The sequence below is a fragment of the Oryza brachyantha genome, chromosome 11 (assembly GCF_000231095.2).
Source record: "Oryza brachyantha chromosome 11, ObraRS2, whole genome shotgun sequence".
NCBI classification, from domain to species: Eukaryota; Viridiplantae; Streptophyta; class Magnoliopsida; order Poales; family Poaceae; genus Oryza; species Oryza brachyantha.
Genome location: NC_023173.2, coordinates 1,182,003 through 1,201,596, shown reverse-complemented (window position 1 = coordinate 1,201,596; position 19,594 = coordinate 1,182,003). Strand labels below are relative to the sequence as shown.

At 41.0% G+C, this 19,594-nt stretch overlaps 2 protein-coding genes and 1 pseudogene across 5 annotated transcripts; 1 reads left to right on the top strand and 2 right to left on the bottom strand.

Annotated features, from left to right (window-relative positions):
- Positions 1-1,134: 1,134 nt before the first annotated feature.
- On the top strand, positions 1,135-14,626 carry LOC107305330 (pentatricopeptide repeat-containing protein At3g53700, chloroplastic-like). 2 transcript variants are annotated; one of them, XM_040528525.1, is made up of 8 exons: positions 1,135-4,602; positions 4,903-5,012; positions 12,503-12,582; positions 12,923-13,013; positions 13,107-13,379; positions 13,469-13,663; positions 13,739-14,114; positions 14,203-14,626. In XM_040528525.1, exon 1 carries the CDS (start codon positions 1,143-1,145, stop codon positions 3,381-3,383), a length of 2,241 nt encoding a protein of 746 aa, XP_040384459.1. In that variant the 5' UTR covers positions 1,135-1,142; the 3' UTR covers positions 3,384-4,602; positions 4,903-5,012; positions 12,503-12,582; positions 12,923-13,013; positions 13,107-13,379; positions 13,469-13,663; positions 13,739-14,114; positions 14,203-14,626. The 2 variants fall into 2 exon arrangements, with proteins under 2 accessions (XP_040384459.1, XP_040384460.1); XM_040528526.1 differs by having other exon boundaries at positions 14,189-14,626.
- On the bottom strand, positions 5,629-8,117 carry LOC121055729 (annotated as a pseudogene).
- On the bottom strand, positions 9,007-11,883 carry LOC107305329 (protein ROOT PRIMORDIUM DEFECTIVE 1). 3 transcript variants are annotated; one of them, XM_015842590.2, is made up of 4 exons: positions 11,582-11,883; positions 9,926-11,397; positions 9,514-9,667; positions 9,007-9,421 (listed from the first exon to the last, which is right to left on the bottom strand). In XM_015842590.2, exon 2 carries the CDS (start codon positions 11,319-11,321, stop codon positions 10,119-10,121), a length of 1,203 nt encoding a protein of 400 aa, XP_015698076.1. In that variant the 5' UTR covers positions 11,322-11,397; positions 11,582-11,883; the 3' UTR covers positions 9,007-9,421; positions 9,514-9,667; positions 9,926-10,118. The 3 variants fall into 3 exon arrangements, with proteins under 3 accessions (XP_015698076.1, XP_040384461.1, XP_015698075.1); XM_040528527.1 differs by having other exon boundaries at positions 9,514-9,625; XM_015842589.2 differs by having other exon boundaries at positions 9,926-11,883.
- Positions 14,627-19,594: the final 4,968 nt, after the last annotated feature.

Sequence of the window (19,594 nt, the reverse complement as noted above, 5' to 3'; positions counted from 1 at the left end):
GTTGCCTCGTTGGTGACATTCTCTGTGGCAAAATGGCGCTTTAGTTGTACCAAGATTAAAGACAATATTGCACGCATAACATTATTAAGTAATTACTACGTTACATATTGATCTTTTGTTTTGAAATTTGTAGAATTTTGGCTCCATGTGTGAACTTTGTAGTTTTACCAAGAAAACGGCTGAGATGATCTGGATTTGCAAAGCTTCAATAGATAAACAAGATGGTGATTGCAGTGTTACTGAGGAAATTTACTAGCTTTTCCGGTGTAGAATGATTATGAGGCCAATGGACTTCGGATAAATTACTTTTTTAGTGGAACAGAGTTAACCAAACAAAGAAAAAAAAGTTTACTCGCACCTCCTTAACTATAGCTCGAATTCGATTTTATTTCCCTAACCATAAAACCATGTATAACACCCACACACCCCTCAACTATAGATGCTCGTGGAATTTAACTTCCAAGTGATTTTCATGGTAGGCTCATCCTATGTCACATTTACATGGCATGGTATTATAGTAAGCAAAAGCAATAACAATTGTACGATCCATTCTCTCTCATTCCCCCAGTGTGTGAAGTAGAGGAGAGAAAAAAAAAGACAGGTGGACTAACCCTGCAAAGTCGCCAAGTACTACCTAGGTCAACTGATCATTTAGACATCGTATCGGTTAAAACCATTGTCTAAACTACCTAGAGAGTTTATCTGAACATATTCCAATAGTTGAGGGAGATACATATCATCTATTTCTTCTGTTGCACACTAAGATTTTCTGGTCTTATCTAAATTTATTTATGTGCTAATAAATTTAGACACATATATAAAATATATACATTGATACATAAACAAATCTAGACAAACCCGGTCTTGTGTTTCAAAGAGGAAAATCAGGCTCAAGCCATATTCAGAGGAGGTAACCTGGACTCTATCCCGGATAAAACGGCAGTTGGATGCGCGGGCCTAGAGCCTCCCGCGGCCCAAAGCGCTTCTTTTGTGTTAGGCTATGTGGGCCTCAATCCTCGAGCGGCCGGCCCATCAGGGACTGGATGGATAACTCAATCAGCGCCGCGCCGCGCCGCGCTCACTCTCCCCTCGCCGGCCGGCCAGCCTCGCCGCGCCATTGGAGTGTCTCTGGCTGCAACCTGATGCCCCGCGTTGTTTGCTCCGCCCCCTGGGCGCCGCCGTGCCCGCGCCATGTCGGAGGAGCGCCTCCTCCGCGGCGGGTCCGGTGGCGCCGCGACCGTGCCAGGCTCGCTACTCTGCGGGCGGCGGGCCAAGAGGAGCTCCTCACCGCCCTACGCGAGCAGCCGGACCCGGACGCGGCGCTCCGGATGCTCAACGCGGCGCTCGCGCGGGAGGACTTCGCGCCGGGCCCCGAGGTGTACGAGGAGATCATCCGCAAGCTCGGGGCGGCGGCCGGCGCGGCCGACCTCATGAAGGTGCTCGTCACGGAGATGCGGCGGGAGGGGCACCAGGTGAGAGTCGGCGTGGTCCACTCCTTCCTGGAGAGCTACGCGCGGCAGCAGCTGTTCGTCGACGCCGTCGACCTGGTTCTGAATCAGCTTGACCCACTGTTCGGCATTCAGGCAGACACGGTGGTGTATAATCACCTCCTCAATGTTCTCGTCGAGGGGAGCAAGATGAAGCTCCTCGAGACAGTGTACTCGGAGATGGGTGAACGGGGGATCAAGCCCGATGTGGTCACATTCAACACACTGATGAAGGCGTTGTGTCGAGCACATCAGGTGAGGACTGCAGTTCTCATGCTCGAGGAAATGTCTAGCAGTGGCGTGGCGCCTGACGAGACGACGTTTACCACATTGATGCAAGGATTTGTTGAGGAGGGGAGCATCAAGGCTGCGCTGAGGGTGAAGGCCAGGATGTTGGAGATGGGTTGCTCACCAACGAAGGTGACAGTTAATGTTTTGATCAATGGGTACTGCAAGTTGGGGAGGGTGGAGGATGCTCTTGGATATATACAGCAGGAGATTGCTAATGGGTTTGAGCCTGATCAGATCACTTATAACACTTTTGTTAATGGTCTCTGCCAAAATGGTCATGTTGGCCATGCTCTTAAAGTCATGGATGTGATGGTTCAGGAGGGGCATGATCCAGATGTTTTTACCTACAATATTGTTGTGAATTGCCTTTGTAAAAATGGACAGCTCGAAGAGGCGAAAGGAATTTTAAACCAGATGGTGGAAAGGGGCTGTTTGCCTGACATTACCACATTCAACACTCTTATTGTTGCCCTGTGCTCGGGGAATCGACTTGAGGAAGCCCTGGACCTAGCACGTCAGGTGACACTCAAGGGACTTTCTCCAGATGTTTATACTTTCAATATTCTAATTAATGCACTCTGCAAAGTAGGAGACCCTCAACTTGCACTTAGATTGTTTGAAGAGATGAAGAGCAGTGGATGCACCCCAGACGAAGTAACATACAATACTTTGATTGACAACCTTTGCTCACTTGGCAAGCTTGGTAAAGCCTTGGATTTGTTAAAAGAGATGGAGTCTGCTGGATGTCCTCGGAGTACAGTTACGTATAACACTATAATTGATGGGCTATGCAAGAAAATGAGAATAGAAGAAGCAGAGGAGGTTTTCGATCAAATGGATCTGCAAGGCATTTCTAGGAATGCAATTACATTTAATACTCTCATTGATGGCTTGTGCAAGGACAAAAGGATTGATGACGCTAATCAGCTTATTAGTCAAATGATAAGTGAAGGGTTGCAACCTAACAATATCACTTACAATTCTATTCTAACTCATTATTGCAAGCAAGGTGACATCAAGAAAGCTGCTGATATTTTACAGACTATGACTGCAAATGGATTTGAAGTGGATGTAGTTACGTATGGTACACTAATTAATGGTCTATGCAAGGCTGGCAGGACACAAGTTGCTTTGAAGCTACTCAGAGGTATGCGTATAAAAGGGATGAGGGCTACTCCAAAAGCTTACAATCCTGTGATTCAGTCTCTCTTCAGACGGAATAACACTAGAGATGCCATGAATCTTTTCAGGGAGATGACAGAGGTTGGTGAGCCTCCTGATGCTTTCACATATAAGATTGTTTTTCGTGGGCTTTGTCGTGGTGGAGGGTCCATTAGAGAAGCTTTTGATTTCTTGTTGGAGATGGTTGATAAGGGTTTCATACCAGAGTTTTCATCCTTCCGAATGCTAGCTGAAGGTCTATTAAACCTGGGTATGGATGATTACTTCATTAGAGCCATTGAAATAATCATAGAAAAGGCAGACCTTGGAGACTCTGATGTTTCTGCAATAAGGGGTTATCTCAAGATCCGCAAATTTTATGATGCGTTAGCAACGTTTGGCCGTTTATTGAAGATCAACAATCCTCAATGGAGTTACCGATGATGCAGAATACATATCTGAGATGAGTTACTTGAATAGTACCCTGGAAAAGTAGATGTAAAATTTGCTGGTTTTTTATGGGATTGAATGCCTTATATTAAATCTAATAGGTGATTGTGCTCATTCCTCAGTTGGGATGAAGTCAGCTCATGAATCTTGGAGTAGAAGCTCAGCACTTACATGAATAGAAATCAAGGTTCTAGGTGTTGCCTGCTCCCAATTAGCACCTAAACCTTGATGAAGAGTGGACGCAGATCCCATCAGCTTATTTTGATCAAATCTGATTCAATTATATGCCCTAAAAGTTCTTATTCATCTTCATTAGATATGACATAACCTAGGCTGTCATGTACAGTTAGATCCCATCCCTACACTCTATGCTAGAATATCTTATGAGTACATACTAGTTCATAGCGTTTTCCATAAGTTCATTTTATCTGCACTGAACCTATCACAATTGTTGATCAACTTCAGGTCAGATTCCTTTTTTGCAAGTCCTTGCTTTTTGATTGAGCATGTTTTATGCATTCTTTTTCTTCCTTTTGGATTGACTGTGGTACTTATTGGATTGAAAATCAGATATGTATTATCTCATTTCATCGAGACTTATTGTCACTGCTGCAACTCATAATGAATATAGCTGGACTATATTTGAGGCTCGCTTGTGAACCTTGTATAGGAGTCTGATGAGTATCGGTTTCAGTCTAAAATTTGCATCCAATTGGTGTGACATTCTGAATACTCTGCAGTTTATGGTTTCTTTGCCCTGTTGAGGAATATTTCAGTTTGTACTTTGCTACTAAAATGAACTGATTCAGAAAAAAAATCTCAATTTTAAAGTCAGTAGGGAAGGTTACTCTTGGAGAAGGCTTTATTTTTCCTCTGATTTGTCAAACCATTGATTGTGTTATTTGAAGGTTCAACCTGTTGGATTTTTCTTTGGCACATTGCAATTCTGACAAACATGGGCTGTAGCATACAGGGGTCTGATGACTGGCATTCCTAGTTAGACTTCACCTACAAAAGTCCTTATGGAAAGTGACTCATCTAGGACAGATCAATGGAAACAACAAGACCAGCTAAAAACCCAGCAATCAAGGTGGGGTCCCTCTTACATGTACAGCTAGCAGATGATTCTTCATGGTGGCTCCTCTGGACTTGAACAATCAAATGAACTGGCCTATAGGTTGCGGTACACACAGCCATGAGGAGTGATGATCAGGTAAGATAAGAATGGTCGTCGTCGAGCTGCGATGTTGATATCTAAGTCACTTTTGCTCTGATTGATTAAAATAAAATTAAGAATTATTAACAACAAAATATGTACCGTTTATACTATGAAGAAATAATTTGCACGTGAAGTGTCTGCCCAAATTGCCATCATTTGTATATTTTCTTTGGCACCAATGAGAGTCTAGTTATATATGCTATCTCGTGTTGCCAAAATAGCCTATGGGCATGATAGCTTCTGGTAATAGAAGCTATTGCAGGATTTAATACAAACTGCTATCTTACTGACCAGGACATACAATTGACTATTGACCCTCACCACATGACGAGTATCCATGTTATCAATATATCTTTCTGGTTGACTGGGTGCCAGCTCTGCTAAAAACTACTACAGGAAAAAAGGTACTATTTTAATTCCGGCAAACATGTTTTTGGTTCTGGATGTTGCTATTGATGTTTCATACAATACAATAATCTCCTTATGGGTATTTTTAGCAATAGAGAACTGATCAAGATATTATTTGCTGAAAGACAGAAAAAATTAATGCTATGTGATTCTCAGAGTTAATAGAGTGACTTAGATTTTCTACTGGGTATGTATAAGCACCTGCTGCATTGTATGTCTGGTCATTATCACAGTTTTTGGAACTTTCTTCTATAAAAACTTGTATATGTGATAAAAATAGAAAATGCGATGGGGTATGCATATCAAGGAAAACAGCCGTACAGAATGCAACTAAATTTCATCACAAAAAAAAAGGAAAAATGGATCCAACTAAATTTTAGTGAGCAGACATTTCAGAAAACTGCAACCTAATAAGCATTGTGTTGCATATATATATATATATATATATATACACACACACTACCACTACCACTATTCCATAATCCATTACTAACATGGATCCAGTTATGATATCTAAACAAAACACACTTCTATAAAACAATATATACATTGCAGTAATCCTAGGATCCTAGGAAACTAAAACTTCTAGAACTAGAATGTTTCTCACAATAGCCTACCATTAAGAGATTTTCCATATTACAAATATTCTTCCTTCGGTACACTATTGTTTTTATTAACTTCTAGCTATCTTCTGAGAGGAGGCTCTCCACTATCGATTCCATTGTTGGCCTTTTCTTCCTATCTTCCTCCAAGCACGACACAGCCAATTTTACCAAAGTTTTTGCTTGCGAGTAGTTGAATTCATCAACCAGTCTGCAATCTACAAACTCTGCTAATCACAATGACTCACTTTCCAATCTATAACAAATCATGTTGATAAACTTCTTGAGTATGAAATGCACTTTCTCATCCTCACCTACGATCAGATCAAAGACTCTTCTTCCTGACACTAGCTCAAGAAGAATGACTCCATAACTATACACGTCAACCTTTGATGTTATAGGTAAACTAGAAATCCATTCTGGAGCAATGTAACCTATAGTCCCTCGTGCTTGTGAAACATTCTGATTAGACCCAGATCTACTCAGCAGCTTTGCCAACCCAAAATCAGTGATCTTGGGTTCTAAATTCTCATCCAGCAAAATGTTCTCTGGCTTTAGGTTGCAGTGAATGACCCACTCTAGGCACTCGTGGTGAAGATAAGCCAGCCCCTTTGCAACACCTAAAGCAATATTAAACCTTTGCTTCCAATCTAACAAGATTTTACTGTTGAACAAAACATTAGCCAATGATCCATTCTCAACATACTCCAAGACCAGCAACCTATGGAATCTTTCTGAGCAAAAACCATAAATCCTTACTAGGTTCATATGGTTGATTCTTGCAATGACCTGCAACTCATCCTGGAAGTCCTCCCTGTTTTGCGCAACATTTTCCAGCTTCTTTATGGCCACAGCTCGATCGTCATCCAATTTTCCCTTGTAGGCAACTCCTGAACCTCCCCATCCAAGCTCATGTTTAAACCTTTCAGTTGCCTTAACCAGCTCTCTATAACTATACGCTCGGAAATGACTAGTCATGACCCTATAGCCTTCCTCAGCTGCCCATACCCGCGATGACCTCATCTCCTTCCTCAAGACAAAGAACCATGCAAATGCGAAGAATAAAACTTCAATAACAAAAAATGCACCAATGAACCCATATAAGTAGAACCATTTTGATTCACTCCCACTAACCTCATTCATGTTAAGAAATGCTTCTGTGGTTATTGTTCTTACATGATCACAAACAAGTTGGCTTGGTGTAGAATCGTGCACACTTGACTGTGGAATGGGGATCTTTGGAACATCCAAACTTAAAGGAAGCTTGATGTACATTGTGCGCACGCAAAGGTGTCGGGAAAGTCCTTCCATTAAAGAGAAAAGCTTTTGGATAGCATGTACCGTTCCCTTCTTGGTACTGAAACCCCTTACATGTGCAGTCACTTATGCATGCGTTCCAACACACCTCTAAAGACACCTTTTCAATACGCTGTTGGTCAGAACCCCAAAAGTCAGTGTTTGGGAGTTGCAAAAATGTCACATTCTGTGTACCATCGCATGTAATTTCTACTGTAGGCTTGCAACCTTGTGTCCAATTACCTGGGTTCCTCATCCTGTAACCAGGTGGGCATGAACATGTTGGTGTAGGCGAATAGTGGCAGATTCCATATGGACCACATAAACCATGGGTCATGCAAGTTTGAGGTTGGGCAATCCATGAAACTATCCATGTTCCATCTGAGTTATTCAAGCTATAGAGTCTAAGATTACCATCATAATCTAGGGTAAGCCTTCTTTTAATCCTGAAGCCTCTATCAGAGGCAACAAGTGCTTTACGATTAGCAAGATCACTTGCAAAAAAATTACCATAATCATCAAGACTCCCTATCCTTGTGCTGTTATAAAGGTTCCTATTATTCTCATAGTACATGTAATCAGGATCTGGCCAGTATATGCCAGAAACATTAGTATCATCGTATATAAGAGACAATATCGACTGATCGCTGAAGCGGAATGAGTAGTGACCAGGAACCTGCAAACGAGTGGTGGAGACTAACTTTGTTGTAGCAAAAATTCGCTGAGTTAGAAGGAAGGTGTCTGTTGGAGAATCAAAACTTTGCCAAACAATGTTGCCACTAGAGTTCTTCAGGACAAGGTTACGGTGTTCAGTAATTGAACATACTGAACATTTGGGAATTTGCCGTCAGTTTGCCACACGACCGTGCCATCATAGTCAGAGAGGACTATGCTTCCATCCTTGCGCAAAGTGATCGCCGATCTCCTTGAATGCACGGGGCGGCCTCGGTTCGCGCTCCAGACGATGGCCTTGTCAACTGAATTGGAGTACCAAATTGAGAAGGTGAAGGCGTTTGTGTAGATGTTGTAGAAGCCACAGGAGAATGTGCCATCAGATGACTGCAGACTGTTGGTTTTGTAGTCTTCTACGATGAGAGAGGATTTCAGTGGTAGAATATCATGAGATGCGGCACTCAGTGGTAGAGCAAGCAAAGAGAGGGTGGTAAGAACAGCAAGGGAAGTGGCAAGAAAGGGAGCATCCATGGATGCAGTCTTGCAGAGATGATCTGATCTTCGGAGTTAGGATGCACATAGCCTAGCCACTACTTTGTTGTATCTGGTGCAATGTTTCTTGTATGACAGCTATGATGAAAAATCGGTCTTGGTCAGAAATTCACAGTGCAGTTATTGTGACATTTTGGAATACTTCTCTGCAGCATTTTGACTTTTTTGAAGTTATCCTGCTAAGAAGCACGTCTGTTTGGACTTTTCTTTTAAAAAATGACATTTACCTTGAATATACAGCCAAAACAAACATCTGATGAATTATCTGCAAAGAAAACGTTCGGCTATGCTTCACACGATTGATCGATCAGTAGGCCCCTCTCATGCATGAATAAACAGCCAAATGACGATGCTTCAGGATGGTTTTATCTCTTCGTTCAACTTGCTAGAATCCAAGGAAATACATGGATAAGGTAAGGGCAGTCGCTGTTGAACAGGGACATGAACTTGAGAGTTCTGAATTCTGATGCTACATCACCGTCCGGACAACCATACTTTCCCAATCATCTGTCATGTTGGCTTATGGTTGTGTATGCTTCAGGTCTTTCAATACTACATCCATCCTAAAAAAAACTTTATTTTTTGGTTTCTATGTCTAGCATTTGACCATTTATTTTATTTTAAAAAATATAAAAAAGTCAAAAAAAGTCAAACGTAAAATACTATTTATATTTTATTATCTAATAACAATAAAAATATTAATAAAAAATCAAATATGATGAAAAGTCAAACATTATATTCAAAAAATAAAAAATAAACTTATTTTAAGACGGAGGGAGTAGCTTGGAAACGAACACTGTAACTTAACTAATATAACACTCTGCACTTAGCTAAACTTGAGTGATTAGTGAAACTAGTAAGGATGCATTTAGAAGTATGAATTCTAATAAAGCCAGTTCTGAGGAATAATAGTATCATATTCCAAACAACAGCATTGTTATTATTATTGAAATGTGCATTGACCAACAAAATGAAAACAATCATGCAAATTTAACACCAAGGGATGTAATTGTACACGACACGAGCAGAGTTTTGTGTATCGAAGAAATTGCCACTCCTTGTCAACAACACCTTTCATTCAGAAAGTTTTCATTTGCTTTGAGGACGATGATAACTCTGGGCTCAGACGGTGAAATAGCTTCTGACCTCTGATGTCTGCCTTCGTCTCTTCTATTGCAGCTAGCGTGACAGGTCTTACAATAAGCAGAGTTCCTTCCCCTCAAAAACTTCCACGAGAGAAATGATAATTGGTTTTATGATAGACCAGTCCACAGCATAAACGACTGTAGTGAAAATAATCATCAGAGTACGGTAAGAATAATAATGAATATGTGGAGCAGTAGCACGAACCAAGGTTGACTACTGATTAACTGACCTCCTCAAGCACCTCTTCGTTGTTAACTGCTAAGCATTGCAATGCATGCCCCTGAGTGGACAGCTGACTCTTAGCTTGCAACAATCTTCTAAGATCTTCACCAGATGGCACTCTGCCACCGACATGTCAAGAATTACAAACTTCTTATCAGCAACTGCACAGGTGACATCATTAGTTTTAGCTCAACATATGCACTCCTATAAACATGTCAGAGATTAAAAAATGGTTCGTGGTTTTTAGCAATCTAGTCAATGTATTGTTTTTCTCAGCCATATGATTCTTGAACAGGTCAAGTATATCCTTGTAAAAATGATACACTTATAAGCACTATAAGAACGTTGATATTACTTCAAGAAGGCACCCCAGAAAACTACATGAATTATTTTAATTATCGCATATAGGACCATCTTACCATATTTGAAGGAGAAACAAAGGCTACTGGAGATTTTTGGGGGGATGCTGCCGACTCATGGTCAATTGATATTCAAAGCCTAATCTTTATTCGAACATATATCAGCAATTGCCTTCCGGTATGATAATTCTTTGGCTAATGCCACTTGATCTTCCAACAAGTCATTCATGGTATTTGTCTCACACATGTGATTCTATGTAGCACTTTCCTGATTGTGCTCCTCAGAAACCCAGGTTGCACTGTCCATTTCATCAATGCCACGACATCCTGACAAAATAAGACCTAGCATTTTCCTTCTTACATTGTAGACAGGGTTAGGCTCAATTAGGCATCCCTTACTGTAACTCTCTCTAAGAAGGACAGTCTGTGTGCTTCCTTTGGTTGAGATGTAGAAAATGCCAGGGTGCTTAAGAATAAGTTCTCGCAGGTTTACCTCCATATCAAAAGGTCTTCTGAAGTGCGACAACCTCTCAAGTGGAATCATCCTTTCTACTGTCAAGCTTAAAAGTTCATGAAGAATGCCAACAATACGTTTCTCGAGCCGCTCGACATTGCGGATTGGATGCAATCCATTCTTCTCATAAGGCTTAGTGTAGGGAAGCCTCTGCCAGTTTCCAAGCTTTTCCCTAAAACCTTTCTCAATCTTAAAGCCAGTTGGAAAGTTTATAGGAAAAGCATATTTTGTCTCAGATTCAGCTAACCATTTTTCTGTATACTCCTTCGCTCTCCATTCTTCCACATTGGCTATAGCTAGATTTTCATCCGTAGTGGCCAATGTCAGAGTATCAGGGGAACCTAGAGAAAAACCAGACTGATGGTTTGATAGTATGGAGCACCTGTAGTCATCGGGCAGCCCAAGTTCCCTTCTTATGAGCCACAATGCATGTGTATTCAGACTTCCATCTTTAGACAGCATGAGAAGCTTCTTCAGCCGCTTAACAACAGAAGGCTCATTTTCCCTGATGACAGCATCTTCTTCTGCAATCAAATCAGTCATCCTTCTGGTAACCTTACAGCATTCATTCCTTTTGATCGGGTGCATGTAAATGTTGAAAATGTGGGGATATTTCTTGAGGAAGGCGCCAATCTCAAGGTTTAGGCCAATCTCGTGTCTCCATCTGGAGAGGAGTTGGAGAGATGCGTAGCTGTTCCTCTGCTGGGATATCAACTCATGTAAATCCAAAGCCAGCCTCAAGTTCTTCAGTTGAGTCATCAGCTTGTCGAGCCTATGATCCCTTGTTCTGCCCTCCAGACGAGTTCTTGCTGAATCAACTGGCTTTTTCCACCTCCTCTGTATGCTACAACTAAAAGGACCATATCGGGATAACTCATCCAATTTGTTCCTTCTCAGATGAAAGGCAAGTAAATTTCTTTGACCAAACACTACAGAGGCCATTCAGATGTATATTCTGATCCAATCCTTATTTAGAGCATACAAAAGTGTAAGAGTGAATCAAGGCCGACTTGTCAATCTGCAAAGAAAGAAATTTGATGCATTGTTATCTCTAATATAATATGGCACAAAAAAGATGAGCTAACTGTTAGATTAGAAAAATATTAGTATATCATCTTTAGAACTGCAGGAAGAAGACAATTTTCTTTTATTATTGTTCCACAAGGTTGTGCAAATCTAAGAGAGAGTGACAGAACGTTAACCTTGCTAGGCATTTCATCGAACAGCTGGTGCTCGAGGTGGAGTAAGCAAGCTATGCTATACCAGGACCCAGGTGGAAGGACGACGAATGCAGACGGCACAAGGGCAATAATGTTAGACGAGAGCAGCAGCGACGAGAGGGATTACGTAGCCTCTAGGCTGCGGGCTGCTGCTAGGTAGAGTAGGTGGAACTGGAAACGGAGAACGAACTGGGGATGTTCTCCTGAGTCCTGAGTCCTGCCTGCCGCTGGTCCGCCTCAGCCCTGCCGTCGCCCGGCGCACCATGGAGAGCTCGCCGGAGGTCCGCAAACCGTCTCGTGGAGAGAGCGGGAGGAAAGCGATGGCGGCAGCGACCGTGAGTGGTTTCGAGGATCGGACGCGACGCCCGACGGATGCAGCGGGAGGGAGGCGTCGCCTGGGAAGAGAGAGTGTGTGTGCCCCCGTCACACGTTTCATCCAGCGTTGATGAGCTGGATCGTTTCTGCAATGCCTGAGCCTGACGGAGGGACTGCTAGCCTGGGTTGCTACCACCTCGCTGACATCACGGGCCCACATGGTCACAAAACACGTATACAGTAAGACGTAATGGTAAATTTTGGTGTGTACAATTGCATTCAAATTCCGGCATACTTATTTACGGTATTAATTAATCGTAATTTTTCTTATGGGGAATGTATTCATTTATTCCTCCTTTCTATATTTCAACGGAGTAAAATTGATATAGCAATCGATGGATAAATGCATATATAATTAATGGTTAACACATTTATTTTGGTGCACCATTGAAAAAAAAGCCTATATAAAGTGTCCATATTATCCTGTCTGCCAAAGGTAGTATCATCGGTCGTCGGCTTCGATTGTACTGAAGATCGACTCCTAGAAAATGAGCTCTCTTCTTGCTTTGCATTTTGCATTATTTGCAGTAGTAAGCCAACTTTTGGCAACAACGAGAACTGTTCATGGCGTACGCGTTGATCCCAGTGATATTATCAAGACCATACAGGTACGAAATTGTACATTTTGATGATAATCTTGTTTAGCCTTTAGGATTGGATATGCAAAACTACTTGTTGATTGGGCTGCTTACATCCATGTTGAATGTTGAGCCGGTTTAATCCATTATTTTAAAACCACTTGGCAGATATCTATTGCTATATATCCACAGTAATCTGTTGTTTAATTTTGTTACATGGTGAATTCTCAAATCCCAAATTAAAATGTTCCTGATCTTGATATATAATCGATCTGGTTGAATTCATAAATCATAAATTTTACTTTTTCCACCGATCATTCACCTTAACCCAAAGAAGCTTCAATTGCTAAGTGTTTCTTTGGTTTCTAAGTGACAGAGAGTGCGGTGATATTATTGATTGCGTGGACATGTACAAGCAACCAAGCCTCAAGAATCCGTTGCTCAGAGATCATAAGAGCCAGGTGCTTCCATTGTTCACTAGTACTAATTATTAGTTATTACTGTAATTTTGCAAGGACCGTCATATGAACATTATTTCCATTGATATCATTCAGCTTAAACCAAGCATGGGTCCTCCCAAGATTGTTGAGAAGATGATGGCGATGCGAAGGAACAACTCGCACATGATTACAGCGGAGCAGACATGACAACGAAACGGCAGTTGTCCTGAAGGAAGCATCCCAGTCCGAAGGACACCTGCTAATGCAGGTGCCACTGTCGCTAACCAAATTCTCCCATTCTTCTCCTCCTATGGACGCTCTCCTCCTCCAACCAATATTACTACTATCCAGGATGAAGCTGGCAAGCAGAGCAACTATAATCTAAAAGTATGTAGGATATCATAATCTTAATTATCAATTTAATCGTCAGAGAGATATACATAGTCAATGGTCTCATGCATGGATGATTTGTGTAGATTGCAGCGGCATATGGAGTGAGCGGGCCGTATCACGGTGCATCGGCATGGATTCCAATATGGAAAACAGCAGTGGAGCCCTCTGAGTTCTCTAAGAGCTATCTCCTCATTGCTAGTCCTTCGGTCAGGGATTTCGTGCCCATCAGAGGCAAAGATCCACCCAACACCGACAACCAAGTTGCCGTTGGAATTGCTGTACGTGAATATATCAATTAATTATATATATATATGATATAAATTTATATTTTTGTCTTGTGTTGTTGTATGCAGGTTTACTCTAAATATTTTGGTGACGATTTTCCTCGGCTTTACATATACTCCACTGTAAAGTGCCTCTGTAGTATTCCACTAGCTACTTACATGCATACTATTACTATTCTTCTTGTAAGAAAATAATGACACAAAAGTGTGTGTTAATTAGTTAAAGTTGCCAATGTCAATTGGTGTCTACACTACACTACTATAGTACTACTCACACTGATCTTATGCATACGGGATGCAGAACGATGCTGGCGTGAAATTAAAGTGCTTCAACCTAGAGTGTCCGTTCGTACAGACCAGCAACAAGTTTGCCATTGGTGGCAGATTCGTCAACTTCTCCACGGTTGGCGGCACCCTCTATGGCTCACACATCATAATATATAGGGTACGTTTCAACTTGTTTTAGATGAAAACTATGACAATGTAACAGGAGGGAGATTGATTGATTAATTAATTAAGGTTAATTGGGGTAGGATGCTGGGCCGTCGGTGTGGTGGGTGTCGCTGATGGACGAGGCGATCGGGTACTTCCGAGAGTGGGTTCCAGGTGCCGTTCATCGAGAGCTTCCACAACGAGATGGGTGGGCATGTGCTGGACAGCCGGCCGGGCCCACACGCTCACCCCCATGAGGAGCGGGATGTTCCCCTCGGACGGCCCCCGCAACGCTGCCGCCATCGCCTACACCGGCGCCGACCTGGTCGACGACCCCGTGAACAGCATCGTCACCCACCCCAAGGACTGCGGCCCCGTCCTGGCATCGATGTCGCCTTCGGTGGTCCCGGGGGATACGACTGCGATGCCAATTAATTAGTAAAATTTAAATGTAACCATATATTTTTCTCTAAATATATTAAACATTTTCTAAATACTACCAGGCATCAGCATATATAGTAAGAAAATTTTGGGCATTGCTGCAATACTATCAGCGTAGTATAAGAAAATGAGATCCGTTGGATCTAAAGTAACGGACGGCTTATAATTACGGAAGGATACCTAAAAAAATCATATTTTTTATTATCCATCTATTTGTATTATCTAAATACCTTGTGATAAACAATAAGTAATTAATTATCCAATTTTTATTATCCAACTATTGAACATAGCGATTCTGGAACCAGCATAGCGCACAATCTTCCGCGCAAAACAACGACTTTTATTATCCAATGTGTTGGTGGGGCCATGTAGGTCCCACACGGTGACGTCGTTACCGGAGATACTGACATGTGGGACCCACATGGCCCACCAACACGTGGGCGCCACCGTGGCATGTCACATCAATGGATGGAGCGGGTCAGAGTCCGTTTGGATCTATATGACACACCAGACAAGTTCAGTAACCTAAAAATGCATTTTGAGAATTCAGGAACCTAGATAACATATGCACACAAGTATAGAGACCGCAGGTGCACTTCACTCTAATTGTTTCTTCTTCTAACTCTTGCGCTGTTGTTGTATCTGAATAGCCTAACATAGCATTCGTGCCTTCTTGAGACTACTTCCCGCTTGTATTCTGTTTAATTTCAATGCAATTCAGGTGGGGACCCTGGCCCCGTGTTTATAAAAAAAAGTATGATTTTGCTTGTGAAATTAAACTTTGAATTAATGTTTAGTATTTTTCTAGTTTGTTAGAAATGACACATTGCGGCCTAGCAGCGCTCTAGAGGAGATTTAATGGATCTTTAATGTTTGATTGCTATCCAGTTGTCATGCAAAGGATTGGGGGGCCATGTCCCTATTTTTCTACCCTAAAAAAATGATGCTATTTTTCGATAGCAAAATATGTGCAATATAGATATTGACTTATTGTTTAATTTTAAATAGAATAACAATTAAAAAGAATTAAAAATCGTTTAGCCATATAACTATTATTGTTTTAATATTGAGTTGATAGCTAGAAATAGGAGAGGTGGAAATAGACGGGGAGAGAAGAGGAGAGACTCGGAGGCCGGGGGGGGATGGAAGTCCTATACATCTAGCTAGCCGGTAAATGTTTAATAATTCCATAATTCCTAAACATCCATACTATCCCATGGCAATCCAGGGCTGGGTACCTTATCTGATCCAACGGGAATGGGTATGAGTATGATTTTTTACCCGTGGGTAGCCTGTACCCGACTTAAATCGACCGACTCGAATCAACACGGGTACGATAATGAGTGTTTTTTCACCTGTGGGTAATCTGTTGGGTGCCTGAATGTAGCCCACATATTGAATTTTAGCTAAAACTTATTATATTATTTATGTAATAATATTTATGATGTACTCCATTTTGGCTAAACACTTTGATATGACATATATCTTAAACTTTTAATGTGCGATGTAATATTGAATGGTTAAATCGGAACATAACATAATGTAATATTATGTGATATGTGTTGTTATTATAATTAGTTTTTGTATTTGTTGAAATATTTTATCATGACCAATAATTGTATTATGGGTAGTATGTTTTATTTGTTGTATTTGTTAGAATGATTATTTGTACGTGCTTTTGGCATGTAAAATTACAGGCCTGACAGGTACCCTATTCCCGTCCACTGTCCGATGGGTACAAATAGCGAGCAGGTAATTGCTCCACCCACCCTGCTACAGATATTACATAGGATTGCCACGCTAGATCTCCCTAGAAGCCTGCTAAGCTAGATCTCCCTAGAAGCCTGCTAATAGAGATAGATAATTAATTCGTTGTGGTAGGTGCAGTGGACTGGTAGATGCAGCTACATGCCTTTTTTGTTTGAGACAGTCAACTATACTAATTTCAGCAGTTATGGTGCTTTATTTTGGAGGAAGGAATCCACAACACAACAAACGTGACCAGCTAATCTCCTGTTTGCTTAGGCGGTGTTTGAGAAAGGCTAAATTTTTATAGTAACTGTCATATCGGATGTTTAAATGTTAATTTAAAGTATTAAATGTGGACTAATTATAAAACTCATTCTATAACGTTGGACTAATTTGCGAGACGAATGAGCCTAATTAATCTATAATTAATTTATGTGATGCTACAGTAAACACTTGTTAGTTATGGATTAATTAGGATTAAAAAATTTATCTTGTGGATTAGCTCGCATTTTATGAAATTTATTTTTTATTAGTCTATATTTAATACTTTAAATTAGTGTCCTAACATCCGATGTGATATGGACTAAAAAATTTTAGCATCATCTAACAGCCCCTTGGATATATAACTATTATAAGAAATGTGGGGTCGGGCAGATCATACGTACTTACTTTACGCCTTAAAATTAACCAGAAATGTTTTGCTTTTTATTCTCGTATTTTCCTATGATTTTTTCTAATTTATTAGAGTGTCATGTGACGGTCAATGGGTGTATTAGAGTATGACGTAGCGGTGGTACGTCTTGCTAGCTAGGAGCGTTCTAGAGAATGTTTAATGAATTTTTAAGTATATAATAGATAGATAGATAGATAGAGCGTACGTCAACAATTCATAGAGATAGCAAACAGACATGCATTCGTACTACTTCAACAAAAGATAAATCTACTGAGTACCTCAACAAAAGATGAACCAAGGATAGATAGCTAGACCAACGTACAAATGGAGCCACTACGAGGATACAGTTAAAATAACTAAACTCGTCGATCACTAACTAGCTAATGACAAAAGAAGGCTACATACGAACCTATGATGAGCAACATGAGAGCAGCGAAAGCTGCGACGGATATCGAAAGCGACGATAAGGTACTTGGCCAAACCTAGGCACGAGAACCTCCCAACTCTAGTGAAAACAAAGCAGTGAAGGATGGATATGAGAATGGCGAAGGAGACGGCACACCGGCAACCGATCAACCCTCTTTGTTGTACCCAAGAATCCACGGGGCTAAGCTGATGAGGGAGGCCTGCAGGGCGCAGGACACAACCTCTGTGAAGCACAGCAGGTACAGATCAGTGTCGTAGTATCCCAAGCCTGCTGTGCATCCGCTCCGTAGCACGTACGTCGACGGCTGTGGCTGGAGGCTTAGGCCAATGGTGCATCCTGTGATGCCAAGGGAAGAACGCCGCCATCCACAGCATCTGGTTGGCCAACGAAACGAAGCTCCCTGGATTTTTTTTTTATTGGGTTGAGCACAAAACAAATGAGTAATTAATATGAATGGAGTAGCAAACACGGATCAATGGAGAATTTTTTGAAGGAGCAATGCACACTAAAAAAACAAGCTACTAATACGTGGGTGTATGGGTATGGCTTACCAGTGCCGAAGAATGCCGCGTGCCTGGACAGATCCATGCATGCCGGCTAGCTCTCTGGTGTCCTCACTTCTCTCTTCGGCGAACTCGTCTCTGCTCTTCTAGCCTTTCCTTTTTCTCTTTGCTGGCTTTTAATTTGCTTCAGCAAGACAGCAACCAGGTGTTTATATATCCATATCTCGGGGGATTTACTTCCTCATATTATCTCACGCACGCAGTGTTGCAGCACCTCACACCTCACATTTATAAGTAGTATGTCTGAACTTGACGTTGTCTTCTCAAATCTCCATACATGCACATTATTTCTCCTCAAAGTAGTAGTATAATGGTTGCCTTTAAACTCCACAGCTACTTGCAGTTATGGAGAGCGACTAAAAAAAAATTTCTCTTACACGAGCAGCTGGCTGGCATGGCTATTCTCATCTCGCCTATAGCAGTATAGCACACTGGAGAAGTGGAGAGACCAAGTTCAATAGGAAAGGCCTAGCTTGCAATGTATATGTTGTAGAAATGCTAAGGCCTCTATTCTTTAGTGGTACAATATAAGACCAATATATACCGCGAGTATAAATAATCCAAGTGTGTAAATTGGTTTGTCCTTTCACTTAGACCATATTTGGTTCCTTTAGTCCTATGACTTAGTCCCTTATTTTAGTCTGTGCTGTTTGGTTCAAGGGACTAAAGGGTGACATAATGAGCAGTAGGTACTTTTCATGTAAATAGAGACTTTATGGGTTGTTTAGATGAGACTAAATTTTTTAGCACCATGTCACATCGGATATTTGGACACTAATTTAAAGTATTAAATATAGACTAATAAAAAAACTAATTTCATAAATGAGTGGTAATCCGCGAGACGAATTTTTTAAGCCTAATTAATCCATAATTAGAGCATGTTTACTGTAGTATCACCTAGGCTAATCATGGATTAATTAGGCTCAATAGATTCGTCTTGCAAATTAGTCCAAGATTATAGATGGGTTTTATTAATAGTCTATGTTTACTATTTATAATAAGCGTCTAAACATTCGATGGGACAAGAGACAAAAATAAGTCACTTGTCCCAAACATCACCTTGGTCCCTTTAGTCCCAAATAAACACCTCCTTTAGGGACTTATTTTAGCACCTCAAATAGAGACTTATTAGGCCCTCCTGTTTAGAATTTTATCGACTAAAAGGGACTAATAAGTAGGGACTTAACATAAACCAAACATGGTCTTAATTCGACTGTAGTAAAATTTTGAGTGGACAATTTTCTTGTTTTATATTAATTGTTCCTTAGGGGCATTATTGTAAATTTAGATCTATGCTTGCTGTGTTGCCACCACACGCGATGCCGACTTGTTCTTTCCCCTGCTTAACTAAACGGGATTCTCTCGTTTCCTTATATTTCTCGGATTGCTAAATAGTGTTTTTTTAAAATTTTATATAGGAAAGTTGGTTCCAAAAATCATATCTACTTTTTAAGTTTTTATAACCTGCAAATTAATCAATTATATATTAATCTATTGCTACGTTTTTTTACGCCGGTTACTTAGGGCAGGTACAACAGCAGGCTATAAGCTAGCTATAAGTATATTTTAAAGAGATAAGAGGGGAGAGAAGAGAGGTGAGCTACTAATTTGTAGCTAGCTGCATACGGGCTCCAAGACAA